The sequence below is a fragment of the Tyto alba genome, unplaced genomic scaffold (assembly GCF_018691265.1).
Source record: "Tyto alba isolate M040663 unplaced genomic scaffold, T.alba_DEE_v4.0 Super-Scaffold_44, whole genome shotgun sequence".
In the NCBI taxonomy this organism is placed as follows: Eukaryota; Metazoa; Chordata; class Aves; order Strigiformes; family Tytonidae; genus Tyto; species Tyto alba.
Genome location: NW_024881320.1, coordinates 11,856,405 through 11,876,375, shown reverse-complemented (window position 1 = coordinate 11,876,375; position 19,971 = coordinate 11,856,405). Strand labels below are relative to the sequence as shown.

Genomic DNA, 19,971 nt, shown 5'->3' with positions numbered 1-19,971 from the left:
TCTATTGTTTCACTTTAATTAAGGCTGATTGTCTGGGTGACAAGAACCAATATTTATCCTATTAACACCCTTCCCCACACATTTCAAAGAATGCGCAGTGAAAAGCGTTGTTTATTTACACATAATCTATCAGCCAGACCTTGGATTATGCATAAATTGTACAAAATGTAGGTTAGTCAATAGTCTGCAACAGTGAATAAACATTTTTTTTTTTACTTGCATATTCTCATGCAGTTCTCATGCAGATTTCTGCAGTATTTTAGTAGCTTAGGGACTACTCTAAGGTCCAGAGATCTTAAAAGAACATAAAACAATAAAAAACAGGTATTCCACAAGGCCACAACTCCATTCTTTGACCATTTTTTCATCTTGCCTCATCAACAGGATAGTGTCAGTGTAGTATAACTCTTTCCATCAGAAGGTTAGCCCTTTGAGATGAGAAGTTTGAAATGTGCTCAGAACTGCATGCATAAAATTAATTTCTCATTTATGGATTTGGCTATAAATATGTTTCAATAATTCATGGAATTATAGAAATGTAGGCTGGATATGATCTCTGAAGGTCACTTATCCTGTCGTCCTAGCTGAAGCTGGACTATTGCCAAGAGTGAATCAGGACAGCTATGGCTTTATCTAGTTGACTGAGGAAAACATCTAGAGATGGAGATTTCACAAAATTTCTAGGCAAATTGTGCCAGCACTGTACTAGTCTTCTAGTGAAATTGTTTTCCTGATACCTAATCTCAACTGCCCAAACTGAAATTAGTGTTCATTGACACTTACTCTTTCATCTGATACTTCTGGGAAGAGTTCAGCATCATCATCTTTGTAACTATGCTTCAAGTAATTGTAGGCTGTTATTAGATAACCCTTTAGCCTCCTCTTTGCCAGCCCAAACAAGCCCAGGTCTCTCAGCCTCTCCTTGAAGGTCAATGCAGCATTAAGTTACTTATTGCCTAGACACAGAAGGCTGATATTAAGCTTAAAGGTCTCAAATGAGGACAGCTAAAGTCCTCAACCACTTTATGTGTAAACCTATGCAACATTTCAGCTATGTTGAATATGAACTTGAAATGCATCTTTTGCCCTTGAGCTAAGCAAATAATCTAAAGGCCTGAAAAGAAAACAAAACCAAATAAAGCATCCCACTTGAAAACAATGAGAAAGCATTGAAATCAATTGAAATATCTTATCAGGAATAAAAAAACTGGTCTCTATTACCATACATATAACTCAATCTAAGGATAAACATCCAGATATTTACAATTAAAGCATGGATGTTCATGCTATTTTGGATATATTTTCACTAACTGTGAGATTTTAAATTAATATGATTTTAAGGAGAAAATATTTCTAAACTAGACTTTTTTATAAACTCTAGAAATATGCAGTTTGCTTGGAATACTGTACAATGCATTAAAAAACCCCAATCCCCCAAAGCAAGCACAGGTATATAGGTTACAGCGCTGGTGGATAAAGGAAGAGCAACTGATGTCATCCACCTGAACTTGTGCAAAGCTGTCAGTAACATAAATTGGAGAGAAATCAATTTGACAGATGGACCACTTGGTAGATAAGGAATTAAAGAGTTGCAGTCAATGGCTCGATATTCAAGTGAAGAGCAGTGATGACTGGTGTTCCTCAGGGGTCAGTGTTGGGATCAGTGCTCTTTAAGATCTCTGTTGCTGACATGGACAGTGGAATAGAGTGCACCCTCAGCAAGTTCACCGATGACACCAAGCTGTGTGGTGAGGTGACATGCAGGAGGGCAGGTATGCCACCCAGAGGGACCTGGACAGGCTGAAGAGGTGGGACTGTGCAGACCTCATCAAGTTCAGCAAGGCCAAGTGCAAGGTCCTGCACATGGGTCAGGGCAATCCCAAGCACAAATCCAGACTGGGTGAGGAGTGGATGGAGAGCAGCCCTGTGGAAAAGGACTTGGGGGTGTTAGTAGATGGAAAACTGACCGTGAGCCAGCAATGAAAGCCACCCGTGTTCTGGACTGCATCCAGAGTAGGGTGGGCAGCAGGTCAAGGGAGGGGATTCTCCCCCTCTGCTCCGCTCTGGGGAGTCCCCCCTGCAGTGCTGGGGCCAGCTCTGGGGCCCCCAACATCAGAAGGACATGGACCTGCTCACGTGGGTCCAGAGGAGGCCACGAAGATGATTGGTGGGGGCTGGAGCACCTTCCCTGTGAGGCCAGGCTGAGAGAGTTGGGGGTGTTCCCCCTGGAGAAGAGAAGGCTCTGAGGAGACCTTAGAGTGGCCTCCCAGTGCTTAAAGGGGGGACAGGAAAGGTGGGGAGGGACTCTTGATCAGGAGGTGTCGGGATAGGATGAGGGGTAATAGTTTTAAACTTACAGAGGGTAGATTTAGATTGGATATAAAGGAGAAATTCTTTACAGTGAGGGTGGTGAGGCACTGGGACAAGTTGCCCAGAGAAGATGTGGCTGCCCCTTCCCTGGAAGGGTTCAAGGCCACTTTGGACAGTGCTTTGAGCAGCCTGGGCTAGTAGAAGGGGTCCCTGTCCATGACAGGAGGGTTGGGACCAGATGGTCTTTAAAGTCCCTTCCAATTCAAACCATTCTGTGATTATATGCTGCTAGTTTGCTTCTTAAAACTAAGTTAATAACTATCTTAATTTGTACTCAAGAAATCTTTGTTTTCTGGCACTGTCAAAGACTGAAGATTCATTCTTATATTCCTTTTATGGCATGTTTGTCCTCTTAAAACTGCTTGCCCCCCAAAATAACACAGAGAAGCACAGTGCAAGATCTCATAACTCTTATGTCAAGAGGCTTATGTAGCATAAAGCTTTGTTGACCTTTGAGGTGGTAAAAGGAGAGTGTTAGCAGTTTGCTGAGCAACTGAAACATAGCAAGCTTTCCTTTAAGGAGAAAAAACAAGCTACCCGCCCATTTTAATGAATGGAGGCCTGTGAAAAGAGGTACTTTTTATTTTGTGTACTTCTACTACAGCCCTGGCAGTGCTGCCCTGGCTGGATGCTATCTATGTAATGTGTAGGTTTTATTAAGTTGGCCTATTGTGACTTGTAGTTTCTTTTGTGCTGTGTTAACTGCAGTAGAACTTCTTTTGCCAATCTATCCATATTACTCCTTCCCAGAAATGTTGACTTGCGCTGCTGTTCTATCAGGCACAGAACCAATACTGACTGCCCCATATTTATGTTCTCCTGAACACACCTTTTTCTAGAACTTTCCTCTGGACTTGTAATTCTCTTATGAGAAGTAATAAATATAGCACCTACCACCTGCACATTTTCTGGCTTCTAAAAATATTTTTTCTGTCCTTCAGCTTGCTTAGAAGATATGTATAGCTACTCATAAGCAACAACTCAATTTACATGTATTTCTCCACATCTGTTCTTCCCCCTTGTTGTGGAACAGCCTTTAACACCTTGGCCAGACATACCAGAGTAGCCTTTATCTGGGTCTTCTAGTATTTCTATTAAATGATGAATGCCCCACTCTTTCTGATCCTTGAACCTAGTAACCTTTCCCTCTGTTCTTCCAAGAGTTTTCCATATATCCTTTCTTTAGGTTCTCTTTAGTTTATAAGTCCTAGCAGAAGTAACTGTTGTCCTGCTCCTTTGCTTGGAAATCCTCTGGCTCAAAATCTCATCCCATCAGGAAATTGTAATTGACAATTAAATTGACAAATTTAATCAAACTTCTTTCTCAGCTCAGGCATTCTCCTTACTATAATCATAGCTTAGTGTCAGACTGTACTTATTAGTACTTACAACAAATCTGTATTGTTCCTGATCTAGGAATATAAACCAGTTTTGATAGATAGTATTAAAGAGTGGTTTACCCCAGTCTGTCATTGGCACCCATATGTAACTACTACATAACAATGCTTAACTTATCATGTACTCCTACAGACATGACTTGCTGTCTTGTGCACACCTAAAAAACTGCAGGTGTCAATTTTCAAAGACAAATGTTCAGGACTCTGTTAAAGTAATACTCCAGATTAAATCTGCTTCGTCTAGTGTAGTCTACACTACAATTATTTTCCAGTCACAGAGATCATATATGATAAAATATTCATGTTTTCATTGTCATCCTACGTAATAGCCAAGACTAAAGGTCCCCATGTAGTTCTCATTCATACTGTCAGATTCAGTTATCATCTGCAGAATTTTCTGTAAAGACAGTAGCAATACTCCACAGGAAATCAAGGGACACGGTATGCTGCACTACTGCTTTGTCAGGTTTATTTTTCCTTTCTTCTCTAAAAAAGAGGTATCAAATATTGACTACTGCCTTCTCTATCTTTTCTACATTTTCATGTACAAACTGTATGTATAAACAGTCACAGGACATTATCTTCAAAATAATGAGGAATTAATTTGGTAGTTTACAAATTTTGTTTGCTAGTATAATTTTTCCTCCTGATCTGAGGATGAATCTATTTTTAAAAAGTGGAAGTAAGCTTGTTTCACACTTAATTCATTTTATTGCCCTCATCATATATTTATCTTCCTATCCAAAATCACACAAGATTTCTTCAGGGCTCCATTTCATAAAATCCATGTTTCTCAGCCTTCTATGTTTATTTCACAGTAGAGATTCAAGCTTCCTCTAATATCAAACCTTCTTTATCATCTCTTTCAATTTCCCTTTATTGCAGTGGCATAAAGTATACATATATACATAACATGCTATGTTAGTTTTCCACCTTTCTGCACTTGACATTCCTCTTTTACATGCAGAACACCAAAAGGAATTTTAGTAGGAAGGACAGAAATAGATGGCATGTATATATTCATATGATAGTTGCTATACTGACATAGCTGCTTGTAGTTATCCTGACCTCATTGCTGCTTAGTTTACCACGTAACTGGTCAGAAATTCCTGCAGTGGTTTTAGACCGATGTAACATATTACTTTGGAGATGGAATAATGAGTTTGTCTGCTTAAAGAATAAATGAAGCTGCTAAGTGACATAAGAACAATTCTTAATGAATTCACAATGAGACTTACCCTTCTGTGTCCCTCTTTCTAATTTTGACATTTTAGAATTCCCAGCATTTTCCAGAAAAACTTTGGGATCCTAGGACTGGAAAGAAAGGGTTTGGAAAGGCAAAACAATTCTGTCTAGTCAAACCCCTACTGGTTACCTTGTCCTTTCTGGCAGATGCCAAGAAACAGGTGTATGCTAGCAACAGGTATATACAAGAAAACATGGATAGATGTTTTATCCCAGTTTAGTCCTACCTCAGTGAGGTTCTTAATTTCTTTATTTGAGAGATATATTGAATTAATTGGATTAAGACTATTTACTTCTATCCAACAGATAGTATCTTCTTTTTGATTTTTGGACAAAAGTAATTATTTTTTGTAACTCATGAAATTATCATCTTTCCCCATTTAGACCCACAGCCACCTGATCCTGTGCATTCTTGTAGGAGTTGTCTTTCTTTGAACAAAAGATTAATCATACAATAGCCTTTTTCATTTTAGATCAAGTCTTTTATCCAGCACTCAGTCAGGACTGCATAACTGCTAGTCAGGAAGGACCTTTCAACTAGCACTCAATCTGAGCTTTTTTACAAGAAAAAAGTGTATCTTTATATTTATCCAGGCTATCTCTTGCTTTCTCCGTAATCTGTATTTTGTGCAAAATTTTTCTGCTTTCCCTCTGCCTTCCATTATGTTTACTCAAGCATAGTTTGCATTCCTGAATTGCTTTGACTGTGACTGTCTTGGACAATGGTATTTCCTTTGCTTCATTTTGTAGACTGTCTTTATTTCAGAATGGGTTAATTTTTTTTGTATAGTAACCTTAAGGAAAAGCCAGTGTTTACATCCAATGGATTCAATTAGCTTTTCACCCCACCACCACTTCTTCAAATACTTTTGCTTCACCTGCTTTCTTTATAAGCTCTTAAATTGTGGATCTCTAAAGAACACATTTGAAACAGAAAGAAAAGATTCATGCCATTTTGTGAAATAGCTCATAGCTACCAGCATATGGTAAATGCCAGTGACTATCACAAGGAAAAACCTCAACAGGAAAATAGCAACAGCTTCCACTGGTTCTTCCAAGATTTACTGACATTTAAAGATTTCTAACTTTTCTGGAAAGCAAGCATTACCATTCCTGCACCAATTCTATTCATCACTGTTTACAGTTTACACAAGATAAATTTTATTTAATTTAGTTAAGGTTTTCAGAATGTCCAAATGCCTACCAGTTTTAAAATAATGATGAAAGAGAAATAATGATTGAAAGATTCTTAGGTATTTTGTACAAATGGTAGTTAATTCACTTATTTGTGATAGTTTCTCTCTTCATAATTTTTCATTTTTAAGTTCAACGCTATCCCACCTGTGACCAGAAAGATTTATGTGAAAGCTGTGAGGAGATACTACATTCCAATTTGGCTCCATTTAACAAGTGATTGTTCTAATTACTTGCTATCTCGATAACAGGGTCTTCTCTTTTGAAAACTCTTAGTTGTTCTGGAATTCTTTCCCGTTAAGCACACCTCTACTGTTCCAGAGGATGACCAGGGATGTTTGTACATTTACAAATTATTGGAAGAACAGAAGCAGCCATCTGTTCCTTAGCATGTTCTTTCCCTTAAGCAACCAATTTCTTGTTCTCATGCTCAGAGAAGAATTTACAATTAGCCCCCAACAAGGTCGTCTGGATAAGGCACTGGCATTATCTTGCTTATAACGCAGCTTGTGTATAATTATGAAATTACAGCAGCACATTTTTTCTAACCACCTGGCTAGCTACTCCCTTCAGGATTTGTGAACTGGAAAAGACACTGCAGAGAAGAAGAATGCCTTTTCCTACTACTGTTTTTCCTCCATGATAATAGAAATTTTTTTAACTCCTTTGGGAGCTGTACAATAATTTATTCTATTTTTTTATTATAATAAGCCATAACCCTCTCAGGTTCACTTTCCCTATGATATGTACAGTAGTTTAAAAATATTGACAAAACCAGAAATGAGCCTGTTATGTTAGAACAGGGGACTATGAGTGGATACATCATGTATCTTTAGGCTCAGTTTCAGTGTCAGCTTTCATCTTAGAACCATGGACATATCACTTCTTATTTAAGATTTTCAGATACAACAAGGTGTCATCTGTCTATAAAAAACTGAGATGCATGTCATGCACTGCTGTTTCAAATGTGATTGATGCACTGCACAAATCATAAGCCACCACTTAAAATTTATAAGGGCCTTGTCTTGCCATGTATATTATTTTCTCTTAGGTTTGGATTTACTTGTTTGTCATTTAATTCCATGCAGAACGTGAGATTGAATACTGTGTGTTTCATATCTCCATACTAACAGATAAATAGCAATTTAAAAATAACTTCAATTAGTATTCTGTTCTTCATATGGAAGTAGGTGCTGCCTGTTTCTTTCCCTAAAGTTTTCATACTTACATTGATGACATCTTACTGTTATTTGAAGACTTGTTTTTTCCTTTCTGATACGTTTCCTCATTGTTCAGTGGTACATTTTTCTACTTTTGTTATTATAGTTAAATCATGAAATGGATTTTGGGGGGTTTAATTCCCAAAGTATATCATGCATTTATACCATGCAACCATAGTCTTGCACTGGTGTAATAGAGCCTGCATCTTTGTTGGAAATGATTCCTGATTAACTTATTTGCATTAACTAAAAGAAATTCTGTTTAGTTTAGTTAAGGTTCTTACGACTTGCAGATACTAAACCAGTATTATACTAATAATATTACATTGAAGAAGAAAGTTATTGCATCTCAGGTACAACAGTTTACTAATTCTTTCTTTACATCATGCAAGAGATCACCAAGTTTACAATAACTTAAAACTCTCAGTCCTTTTGTACGCATTATATTTCACAGTTTTTGGAAGGATTTTAACTCTCTGATTTTTATCTTGGACTACAGAATCCAGCTGAGGATTTAGTAGTAGAGGGACAAAGTAATGATTCACTACAAAATACAGTAATAAACACATACCTCTTAAAATGCAATATCCTGTTGGCATGAATGTTCTGAGAATTGGCCAAAGTTCTATATTAGCTCTGAAACATTTTTTTTCCAGACAATTAGTAGCAAAATCATTTCAACTGAGCTAAAAATTTCTTGCATGGTTTTATTATTGGCTACAAATTCAGGGAAGGAAAGAAAAGAATGATTATTTGGAAACAGATCTATGATGTTTTTAGGGGATTATCTGTTGTGTCAGGATTTGCATTGTGAGAAGAAAAAATAAAACCTCAAACAGATTTTTAAAGTCACATTTTTACAGCTATGAATCTGTTTGTACATAAAGTAGGCTCAAGTGCCAGATGGCCCCACCTTTACAAAGGAAGAAGTTGGCAAAAGAACCCAAATACAGGGATCATATAACTCTCATTATATTTCAGTATGCCTTAAGAGGCTTGTGAGCTAGATTTCAACATGGTTACATACTGCTGCTGTGGCAGTGCCAACCATCATGGTGTGCCCCTGTGCTCCTGGGACTTTTGAAATAGCCAGAAACTGCCAAAGGGCCGTGGTTTCAATCCTTAAACACTGTAAACCCAGAATTACTCACTAAAATAACTAAATCAATACTGTTGCAGATTTCCTTTGAAGTAATAACAATATAATATATTTTGATTCTCTAAGAAAACTAAATAAAAAGTAAACTTTCAATAGATTATATTTTCTTATTACTTTTCCTGTAATAAACAGTGAATGCCTCTTCTCTCTTCATCTCATTAGCTGAAGTATGGAGTGACTCCAGTGAAGTCAAGGGAGATGCACTAGACACAACTTATACAAATTTCAGGAAAATTAGACCCAAAATACTGTTACTTCTATTAAAAGCCCAAATCATCCTCTCACCTCCACTTTCCAAACAGAAAAACTGGCCAGAATACTTCACAGTCAAACAACAAAAATACCTAGACCCTAGATTATCTTCATCCTCTCTGAACACAAGCCAGACAAATGGAACACATATATATTTGCAAATAATCTGGTAAACAAAATATACTCTTTTTTTTGATATCCCAAATCCCTTTTGTTCATTTTCTATGGACCACTGTGGTGACTTACAATGTATGCATAAGGTTTTTAGAAACTTAAAATACTGCATATACAAAGGAGTGGAGTACCTGCAGAGTAATCTATACAGGAAATGCAGCTAATACTTTTTGAAACAGTAACTTTGTTACAAGTTAACATAAGAAGAAAACAAAGGAGTCTATTATTGCAGAAGAATAGGTGGGAATGTTAGAAATTAGTGGTGTCATAGTATCACACTGCAAAGTAAGCAAACATCCGAAGTACATTACCTGTTGGCACTGTGAGAACACTGCCGCTGTAAGGAATATATTACTTGATACACACTGCAATTCCATAAGGAATTCTGTGTATCATTGCTGATGCCTTATTTTCACTGCTTTCTACTGTTAAATTATAAAAAAGAAAACATTGATTCTCTAAATGTACTTGACCAATATATCTGACATAATATGTTCATACAGAATGATAAAATACATAGCTGTTTTCCAGCCTGCCCTATTCAGTTCCTTTATTTGCAGGAAATAAATCAAAACAGATACAAAGACAGATGAATGTACTCCATCACACTGTGAGCTTCTGCAAAACATACGTTCTTTGTATACATATGATAAAAGAATACCAAGCATAAAAGTCCCTCAAAAGGAAAGTATTTTTTACTTTCAGTTGGGAAGAATGCTAGCATTTTATATCAGGTATGAATTCAACAAGTCAGATGAACTTTTTTTTTTTTTTTTTTTTTTTTTGTTACAAGAGGTATTTCTGAAAACAAATTGCATCCCTGTGGAATCTGATAGGTCTGACAGCAGCTTCCAGAACTAATGCCAGGATCTGGGCATATATAACAGGACATAGGCAGATGCAGGAGAAAGGCTTTAAAACTGGCCACACCAAAATGGGCTGAAATATGCCTGTCAGTCACCAACTGAACAGTCTTATGTGAAAAGAAGATAAGACTGCTTCCCTGCTTTGAGGAATCGGCTAAAACATCTTCTTGAAGAAAATAATCTTGATCAATGTCTACTAATTTGTAGCCTTTGATTAATGTATTTTTGTTTGTTAAAAGATCAGTCAGCAGGTAGGAATGGAGAGGTTCTGTGAAAATGACTTTAAGAATAGTTTTTAAATGTTATGAAAGACATATAGTACATATGGTCCCTTGAAGAACCTTACAGTCTTTTGTTTCTGCCAATCCAAAATACATTTGACCAAACTAAGACTGTTAGGCTTGAGTTGATTCCAAGCTTTCTTCAAGAAACTATGCTTTTTTGAAAAATATAAGTTCAGTATAAAACGATTCATTATACCTTTTGGAAGCATTGGGAAATCAGGTATCAGTAATCTCCAGGAGTTTTACCAGACATTTTCAATATTATTTTTCTCTTATTTAAATAAAAAATATCAAATCAGCTGTTCTTATTTTCAGATGGCAAGCCATGCCACTATATAAAAAGTTTACAAACAGAAAGTTGCTCTTCCTCTGATGATACCTCTGAAGTCACAAGTCATGATCTTGTACATATTATAAAACTATCCACTATGTGACTGTGGTACAAAGTGAGACCAAAGACAACAGTCTGGGAGGATCTGGAACTGTATCCTGATCTGTCATTAATGATGCCCATCATTCACAATACCCCTCCCTTCCATCATGCCATATGCTGACCAATAATGCCTAATCTTAAATTTGCTATATGGACTAAGATGAAGAAATTATATTAAATATTATGCAATCCCATGATTTGAGAATACTGAAAGTAAAGATAATCTAAACAGAACAGGATTTATTTTTTTAATTTAGCAGGACAGTATTGCAAATTCTCTTTGTCTGAAGGGAAAAAAGAATGATGAAAGATACATAGAGTTATAAAACCAGACCTCACAAATACATGAAACAGCGATCTGAACAGTTTTTCTACAACTTTTGTAGAGATCAGTTTAAAGAATAATCATCCGAATATATGCATCTCTTTATGGGAACTTAGCACAGAAAAATTTCCTTAGATATTTAGCTGCTTTATTGTTTTTAAGGAAGTTAAGATTATTCTCTATACTGCTGTATATGCAAAGCTTTCTTCATATTTTATCCATGGTTTATCAGCAACAGACTTTAAAGAGCTGATTGTTCAAGGATGCTTTTCATCTTGTGACCAGGATGCAATAAATCCTGGTGTTATCTCAAAACATAGGGAAGAATTGTTGAAGATAAAACAGAAATAAATCATGATTTCTCACAACAATGTTTTCAGCAGTATAAAGCCTAAGCAAAGCAAACAAAAAAAAGTGAAAAGGAACAACAGCTAATATTTTAGATGTAGGGTAAATATTAACTGTAGGCCTGTCACTTGGGTAAGAGCTAAAAGCTTTACAGAAATGCTTCCCATACAAAATAAATTCATCTGGACATGTGAGTAGGAATACTGAATTTCATACTGTGATTAACATCACATTGGTTTACCTACTTGAAATTATTTTGAGAGCTATGCATTGAATCAGGTCTACAAGAAGGAGATATGCCTTACGGTGTTCTGAGATTTTAGATGCTCAAAAATTGCAAAAGTTGTTTTGGGGTGTCTGAAGAGGATTAGATGGGAAGGATGAAAGAGCATAATTTAGGCTTTGGAATCTGATATACACTGGCCCACAGAGGTCAAAATAGCAAACAATATTGTCACCAAGTTGAAAATTAATTGATATTAATTTTCAAGGAGAATAACTGGCACACAGCTAAAAGACTATTCTAGTTAAAATTAAAAAATAGTAAAGAAATTAAACAGACATCACAGCAGGAATTCCAATTTTCAGCCTACTTTACTCTGTCTCAGAGCCCATTATATCTTCAGAATTTATGTAATTTCCAGATTTAAAAATGTACCTTGTTTTGTGAATATTTGTTCCTACATTTTTTTCCAAATATGTTTGCTGTACAGAAAAAAAACGATTCCAAATTTTCAGTCATATATCCTTTTCCTACTTTCATCAGTACATGAACACAGCTGAAATGGGACAGAATAAAGGCCCACTTAATCAAGAACTAGAGTTTTATTAAGAAAAATAATTGTTGGGTATTAAAAAAGATTGGAATGAAACCTTGTTGCTTAATTGTAGAATGCCATGCTTATCCATGTTCTCTAAATATGAATAGGTTAACATGGTTAAAAGAGATGTTTTCCTTTAAATAGAAAGTATGAGTGCATACCTTAAAACAGTTCCATGATACACAAATATATAGTTAAAGTTAGTCAGATAATGGTAAGGCTGATGTGTCAATTAAATCTAACAAATAAAGATCCAAGTTGTAACATGTTGGAAAATATTGACCTTAGCAAAAATCTCTCATTACAATATTTTCTGTATCTACTTTTGACAATGCCTGAGTGATAATTATTTTAATAATCTAGAATATTTTCTATTCAAAACATAACATCTGTTTACACCTACTTACAGGTGTAAACTGATCAATAAATTCAGCCTCCCGAGAGCACTTGGTACCATGGAGAGCTCCAGCTGCACCATCAGCGTGTTGCAGCAGCAACACATCAGGACAATTCAGGGCGGCCGTTGACTTCTAATGGACCTTTCTGCATTCAGTTTATAGCAGCATTGGATTGTTATTTCCAAATATGTAGTTGTGGTGGTCATCCTAAATTGCTTATAAATGGAGTTTGCCTACTCAGGGCAGCAGACAGAAGGATGTTAAACACGTCTGGCTAAACTCAGCTTTCACCTATAAATGTACAAGTTGTCCCACCATAGTAGAATGTGGTTCTTGTGTATTCTTTCAAGTTTACCATTATACAATGGGGAGAAGTAAGGCAAGGAAAAAGTTCTGGGTATGTACGTGTACTAAACTACACATCTAATGATGCAGTGTTACAATTGTGCTATAGTAGTTCTGTCTTTTCAAGAAACTTAACAACAGAATGTTTCTGTAGTGTGAAATCCTTAGAAATTACTCATCCCTCTTATTTAAAGAATTTTTTTATAGTGCTTACCTAAGTCTGAATACAACCAAGTTTTCCTGAGTTACACCTATTATTTCTAAATCTTCAGAGTTTCCTCCATAGTTGCTAAATATTTTGTAAAATAAAGGAAGAGGTAGTCTGTGGCAAAATGTATTGTAGCAAAATAAGTGAACTAAGATTCCTGAAATTTCATGATCAGGTAAGGTGGACAGTCACCAAATAAAACTAAAGTTGTTTCTAAATGAAGATTTTGCTCATTGATAGACATAATAATGTATTTCGTGTGCTTTTCAGTTATGCTGAAACACTGTTGTCGACACTGTTTCCTTTCCTACAGAGTCGAATGGCAGAAAGTTTGCGTCTCTTTGATTCCATCTGCAACAACAACTGGTTTATCAACACTTCCCTCATCCTTTTTTTGAATAAGAAAGATCTGCTGGCAGAAAAAATCCGACGCATCCCCTTAACAGTCTGCTTTCCTGAATACAAAGGCCAAAACACTTATGAGGAGGCAGCAGTCTACATCCAACGCCAGTTTGAGGACTTGAATCGCAACAAGGAGACCAAGGAGATCTACTCACACTTCACCTGCGCCACTGATACCAGTAACATACAATTTGTCTTTGATGCAGTGACAGATGTCATAATTCAGAACAATCTCAAATATATTGGCCTCTGCTAGGAATCCTTGGGCTTAATCTGTTCTCCCAAAGTGATAAAAAAGGGGCTAACCACTTCCACTTCTAGTGGAAAAAATGGGGCAATGCTTAGTAGCCCAAAGAGAGAAAAGGGGAAATCTGATGTATGTACACAGTTCCTCTTATGCCCCTTTAACCTGCTACATCACTTTTCACAAATATGTTCTGGAGAGTGAAAGCCTCCTCTCCAAAGAAACAACACAAACTCCACACCCCCAGTGGAAAAAACAAAACAAAACAAAACAAAACAAAACAAAACAACTCAAAAACCCCAAACAAAAACAAAAAAAGAGATTGAGGCCTAACTCTGTGGAGATGTTTTCACCACAGTCACTGCACTTTTATTCCATTTGTTTCATTCCATTTCCTACAGTGGGAGTGTTATCATGTTCTATGTACAAAATAATTCTTCATCCAGTTGTCGTAAAATTTTACTGACATGAAGCTATAAAGCTGGTGAGCGTGAGTGACAGATGAACTCATTTGCAGGGTGTGGAGCAGAATGGTTGCGCTGGGGAGAAAAGCTAATTCAAACCAGAAGCCACAGAACAGGAGAGTTTAAGCAAAATACTACTTAAATTTGTAGAGAATGGGCAAGCGCCCACAATATTGGTACACACAGCCAAACAGTATATACACATACATCATGTATGCACATGCACATGACTCATAGCATATACTATGTACACATTTCTGCTTTACTGTTTATCATGGACACCTCGCCTGTTAAAGGAATTGTTGGTGCGCAACTGTTCTGTGATTTTCAAACTGACTAGCAGCTCTTTCTACTCTTTAAGGCTTCAAATATGCAGCAAAACTACATTAAATGAATCTCTGAATAGGCCAAATTAAGGTCAGTGTTTCTTCTATTGGTAAGGAGTTTTATACATCGAAACAGTCTTCTTTTACATCTTTTTTTGCCAAATCTTGTGGTGTTTCACAAAAAACAAACTATATTTAAGAAGTAGGTTAGTGTTCCTTTTTTAATACAGATTAAAAAAATCACAAGGCAGTTTTTTAAATTATTGTTGTAGTGTCTGGATTGCTGAATGTGAAAGTTGCCAACGGACAATTCTGTTCCACTGCTCCAAATACATTCTGGGAATTGTGATATTGCAACAGATTTCCCAAGAAGAAGGAGCCATGGAGATTGTGTAGTATATAGCCTCCAAAGTCTTTTTTTGTTGTTTTTTTTTAATTATTTTAAAATGTGATGTATTATTAGAAGGTTAAAGATGAGCGATATGAACAATAACTAAATGTCTTGATATTTCAATTTAATAATTTAAATTATTTACAGTTTAGTGAAGTTAAAGGAAACTGAAGAGATGCATTCCTCAGCTCCAGGTTTCATCTCATAAAGAAACACTACTGGATGGAGTAACATTCCGGCAAAAGTTTGAATGCATGAGAAGCTCTGTGGGACTATACTGGAAAATCTCAAATGGATCATATAGACCTAAGTCTTTGGTCAGTTGATTCTTTCCCCTGCCATAGAAAAGACTTCTTAAAGACTTCAGTGTAAAGTTGGTGTATAGATATCTGTTTGATAATTGTAAAGCACATACATACACAGAGACACAAACACACACATGCACACTGGAAAATAACCTTCTACTTTTGTTCCCCTTATGTACTATGATTAGTGCAAGAAATCTCAGCCAAGGGCTCTAAGAAATTTAAAACAAAATGGTTAATAACATCAACATTTAAACTGTCCACTTAAAAAAAAATAAATAATTCAAACGATACTGAACGTGTCTATAGTGTGTTCATTAATTAGTGTTATGACGGTTACTTAACTGGATAATGTTTGTGAAGTTTTCTTTTCTTTATGACAGACTGCTGAATTTTGTTGCTTTGCTTCAGACCTTTTTCATCAGTTTATTCAACATTCAGCAATTTCAATCTTAAGCAATTACATTTGAGCAACTCTGTAAGATTCATGGGATGCGCTCCCATTTAATATCATTACAAATTCTGAATGCATGTTATTGTTATATTATTGGGGTAGATGGTTGGTAGCACTTTTAGGAAAGAAGTTATAGATTAAGATCTATAGGAAATATCAGGAAAGAAACTTCCATGGTATCTGCAAGACATGAGAAGCCTACCTGCATTACTGTCTTACACAAGCAGGTACTTTGCACTGATGTCTGTGCTTAGAAATACATGTCTAGGTATAAGAACGTATAGAGATTTTTGAATAGTGCCTGAAGTTGGTCTCATAAGCCTGTATTTACTGATTGAATAAAACTCGAAAAATATGTTGACATTTTTGTACTACTGACCTCTCAACAACTCTCCAAAATCAATACAAAATTCTGTGTGGCTCACGCTCATGAAAAATTGAGCTTTAAGGGAAGTCTAAATATTTTTTGAAAGTGACCATGTAAGGTGATCTATCAGTATAAGCCTTACTGTTGGTTTTTCATTGAAGTTTTCTTGAAAATTCCATCCATTCACACTATAACAAGGTTCTTCTAGAACATCCTCTAACTGAAATCTTTAAACGTCTGGATACACATTAAGAAAAGGTGCAACTCTGGTACAAACAGGATAAACTCATACAAATTGCTTGTTAGAAGATGCTAGATAAAAAATATCACTGGAGTTCTGACTTAGAACAGAATTTGACTTAGAACTCTTCACTTCATTAATAATTTCTGAGACCAGCTGAAAATATTTGATAGTGCTTGGATAGTTTCACTCCTTTGTTTGCTTCTTAGCATTGCTACAAAATGCACCAAGAAGTCCTAATCTTTCTCACCTTATGTTTAAGAATCTTTCTTTTGACATGTTTGAGGATACGTAAATTCAAGCTAGGATTTTTCTGAGTGAGCTGGTGACTTAAGCTAATCATGAGCTGGGACTGCCAAGAGAACTACAATTTGAAGGCAGTGGTTCAAGCAATAATAATTTTCAGCCTTGCCAGAGAATGCAACCATAACAAAAAATACTGTCTGAGGCTTAAGTCATGGGTTAAGACTTTCAAAACTCTTCAGTCCAGACATAATAACAGGGAAAAATCTATCTAATTTTCAAGGAGCTATTTTATCCCTGTGCTGAAAATATAGAGCCCCTTTAAGCATTCTCTGTCAACTGTTACACCTGAAGAATAGAAGCAAAAGAGCCAATGAGGCTGGACCATGAAGGTATAAAAGGTTTGTCATGGCACACAAGGAGTGTTTAGGTCCTACTTGTAATGAGAAGATACTATTGCCTGCTTGTGATATTTGCAGTCAGGCTGCTCGACTTGGTGAGTTTACTAAAAGCTACATATGGTAATTTCTAGTACAGCCCATAGATCTAGTATAGGATCCTCTAAACTTTGTTTACCATTAAAGTGCTATCATTGACTTGAGAAATTGCACAGTATTTCTAGTGTAAATTGCTATCTATAGTGCAATATCCTATTACTAGCCAGTTGAATTACTAGCCAGCTGAATTGTGAAAAGGGTATAAAACGTGTCAGTGATTCCTTTTTCAGATAATGGAGTATTAAATGTTATGCCTCCTTCATCTCTAGCTTTCATGGTACTATGGCCATTTCAGACTAGTGAAAGAAGTGACAAGAAAACACCAGCATTCATTAGAGCACAGCCTCAAGGTAAGAAAGCTGGATAGGAAAACTAAAACTAAAAGCGTAGTCAACTATGAGGAGGGTAAGAGATGTTTTGCATTAAAAAATAAATCTTTATTCAACTAAGAAGGTCCTTCCAACATAAGTATTACAGGCAACGTACAATAGATGTGGAGAACCTAGGATATTTTAACAAAGGCCTAAGGGTATCTCTAAATAAAAGGAGTCAGGTACATTTTTCACTGAATTAAGGCTATCTTGGGAAGGAGAAAGTAAATTGAAGCACTGCCATGTGTTCCTACTTGACTTAAGCACAGGCATGGGGAGGAATAAAGCAGTAAATAATTAAGTTTAAATAATCAATTCACATAATCATGTTCTCTGAACAGCAATTACTTGCTATTAACTCTCTAATAATTTAACTCCTATGATGCTTTTGATCTTAGTATTCTGAGTAATTCATGGTTACTCTGTCTTCTATCTGAAGAATTCAAGATGTTAAAATAGATTCTGCTTTACACAGAAGTAAAGTCATTCTGTTTTCTGATTATACAAGAAAACTGAGGCACAGGGGAGTTAAAACTAAGAAGTCTGGGCTAAAGGTGCTGAAATTAAATCCCTTGACTCTTAGTTGTCCACCTGGATAAATCATGCAATTAAATTTCCATCTATTTTCTCAGTTCTCAGGTTTATCAGTGATTCAGTGCACTGCCACCTGAAAGAACTGCATTAATACAGCGGGGATTTCACTTCACCTGGGCAACAATGACATTCACAGAAGAGATGTTCCATCTGCTGCAATAAGAATGCCATCTGTCCTTTTATCATTTGCACTCCATACAGCAAAACAAGTTTCAAAGGGAAAAAGGTATCCTTAAACATTTGTTATCTGCAGATCTGACTGGTTGTTATTTTCCAAGGGTGGAATAGCGGAGACACTGAGGGTCAGTAAAGTTGGAGAAATATTATCTCTTGGACTTTTCCCAAATAGAGGTTTTGGCAAGCTTAAAAATCCATTTCCCTGTCCAAACCACCTCAATCTTTGTCTAAAAGGATTAAGTACCCATAAAAGACAAGACAAGTAATGGGTAAGAATTATTAAACTTTTCCAGTATTAACTGTATCCTATGAAAGAATTTTTTCCTAGAACTACTTTTGCAGTTGTTATTTCCCAGGACATTTATCATTGCACAACACTCTTTCACTAACATTGTTAAGTACTGTGTGTCAACTAATTGTTTTCATAGAGTGAAAGTTTTGCTATTAATTTTTCCAATGTTCTTAGTTTTCTCCTGCTGATGGTTCTTCTCCCTCTTCTATCCTCTATTAAATATATATATATATATATGTCTTTTTGCCTCTCTTCTGTCCATTAATTCTTGCCACAAAGTTGTTGTTTCTTCTGGAAATGTTACTCCTCAGTGTTCTCCTGATCTTTGTGGAATTTTCTCACCTTTTGATTTTTAATGATCCCACTGTTCCTGGAGGATACTAGTATACATCCTTAAACTTAGGAATCAAAAATAGTCTGCAAGTGGGTTTGCTTAAAATAACTACATTTTCCTAAATTACTCTGTTTGGAGAAAGACCAGGTGACCTGGCATAGAGCTAACTGGAGTCACTGACCACTTCCCAGTTAACAAAAACTACACTGCATGCCATATGCATGTAAAGCTTATGTTTCTGTTTGTCTAAAGTGGAACATAGCGCTTTATTAGCCCTGTAAATTACCTCAGCTCTAGAAAACACCAGAAATCTAGCTGTGGAATGGTATATTAGTTGCTGACTTCCTCCAGCTGATACAAGGTACATCCTATCTCATTATTTGGATGTAAGGTGTAGAAGTAAATGCAGAGAGGAAGACAGGGAGTTTCTTGGCTAGCTGAAGAAGGCTGAATTACCATGCAGAGACTATTTCTGTATCTGTAATATGTCAGATGAATTATGTCAGGCCTTGTGACTCTTACTACCTATTGGAAAATATTTGCCATTCTTTATGATAATTCCCCTAATTGTATCATAGCAAAGAAAACAGTTTTACTACCTGTCTGTTCTTCTTGTAAATAGCCATCTGAGAGTCCATTCTACAGTAACACAATTCTGCTCAAGGATTTATCTTCCATCCCTTAAATACAGGCATGTATATTTTTGTGTTATATTTTTATCTAAATTAAAATGATATACTCTTCAGAAAAACACCTTTATCCATGGGTAATTACTCAGAGATGCTTTCACAGACCCCGTGCTAGCTCAGCTTGTATACCACTGATCTTACAAACTGTACATACCTGACAGGCTGAGGATCGCAGCTTTTATCTATTTCCCCCCATACACACACCTGTCAAAGGACATTGTATGAAAATCTGGTCTGTAGAAAGCGATGCAAGACAAACTTAATCAAGTCAAGGACTTCTATCCTGAACAAGTCTTGGAGGCTTTTAATAGCACAAACACTGACAGAGGAAATGGTCAAAATTTGGCATCATTTCATAGCTGAAGAAATTAAGCGTTGGAGGAGAATTTCACCTAGAAAGGTATGACTCAGGCTATAAAGAGACTGCCAGGCACATCATGCTCTCTGAGAGATCTGAATTTAGGATCAGAAGATAAAGATTAAATTCTGTTTGCTTCACAGATGTAAACAGTTCCTTTACATTCATTTTTAATTACTTATA

At 36.2% G+C, this 19,971-nt stretch overlaps 2 protein-coding genes across 2 annotated transcripts in view; one reads left to right on the top strand and one right to left on the bottom strand.

The window, feature by feature from the left end:
• GNAZ (G protein subunit alpha z) overlaps positions 1 to 15,464 on the top strand; it is a 75,782-nt gene extending 60,318 nt beyond the window's left edge. The window contains exon 3 of the mRNA XM_033001443.2: positions 13,353 to 15,464. Within this exon, the coding sequence (XP_032857334.1) occupies positions 13,353 to 13,697 (345 nt within the window). The 3' untranslated portion in view covers positions 13,698 to 15,464. The remainder of the gene's footprint in view (positions 1 to 13,352) is intronic.
• Positions 1 to 19,971, bottom strand: part of RSPH14 (radial spoke head 14 homolog) — a 105,272-nt gene that overhangs the window by 79,383 nt on the left and 5,918 nt on the right. The window lies entirely within an intron of this gene.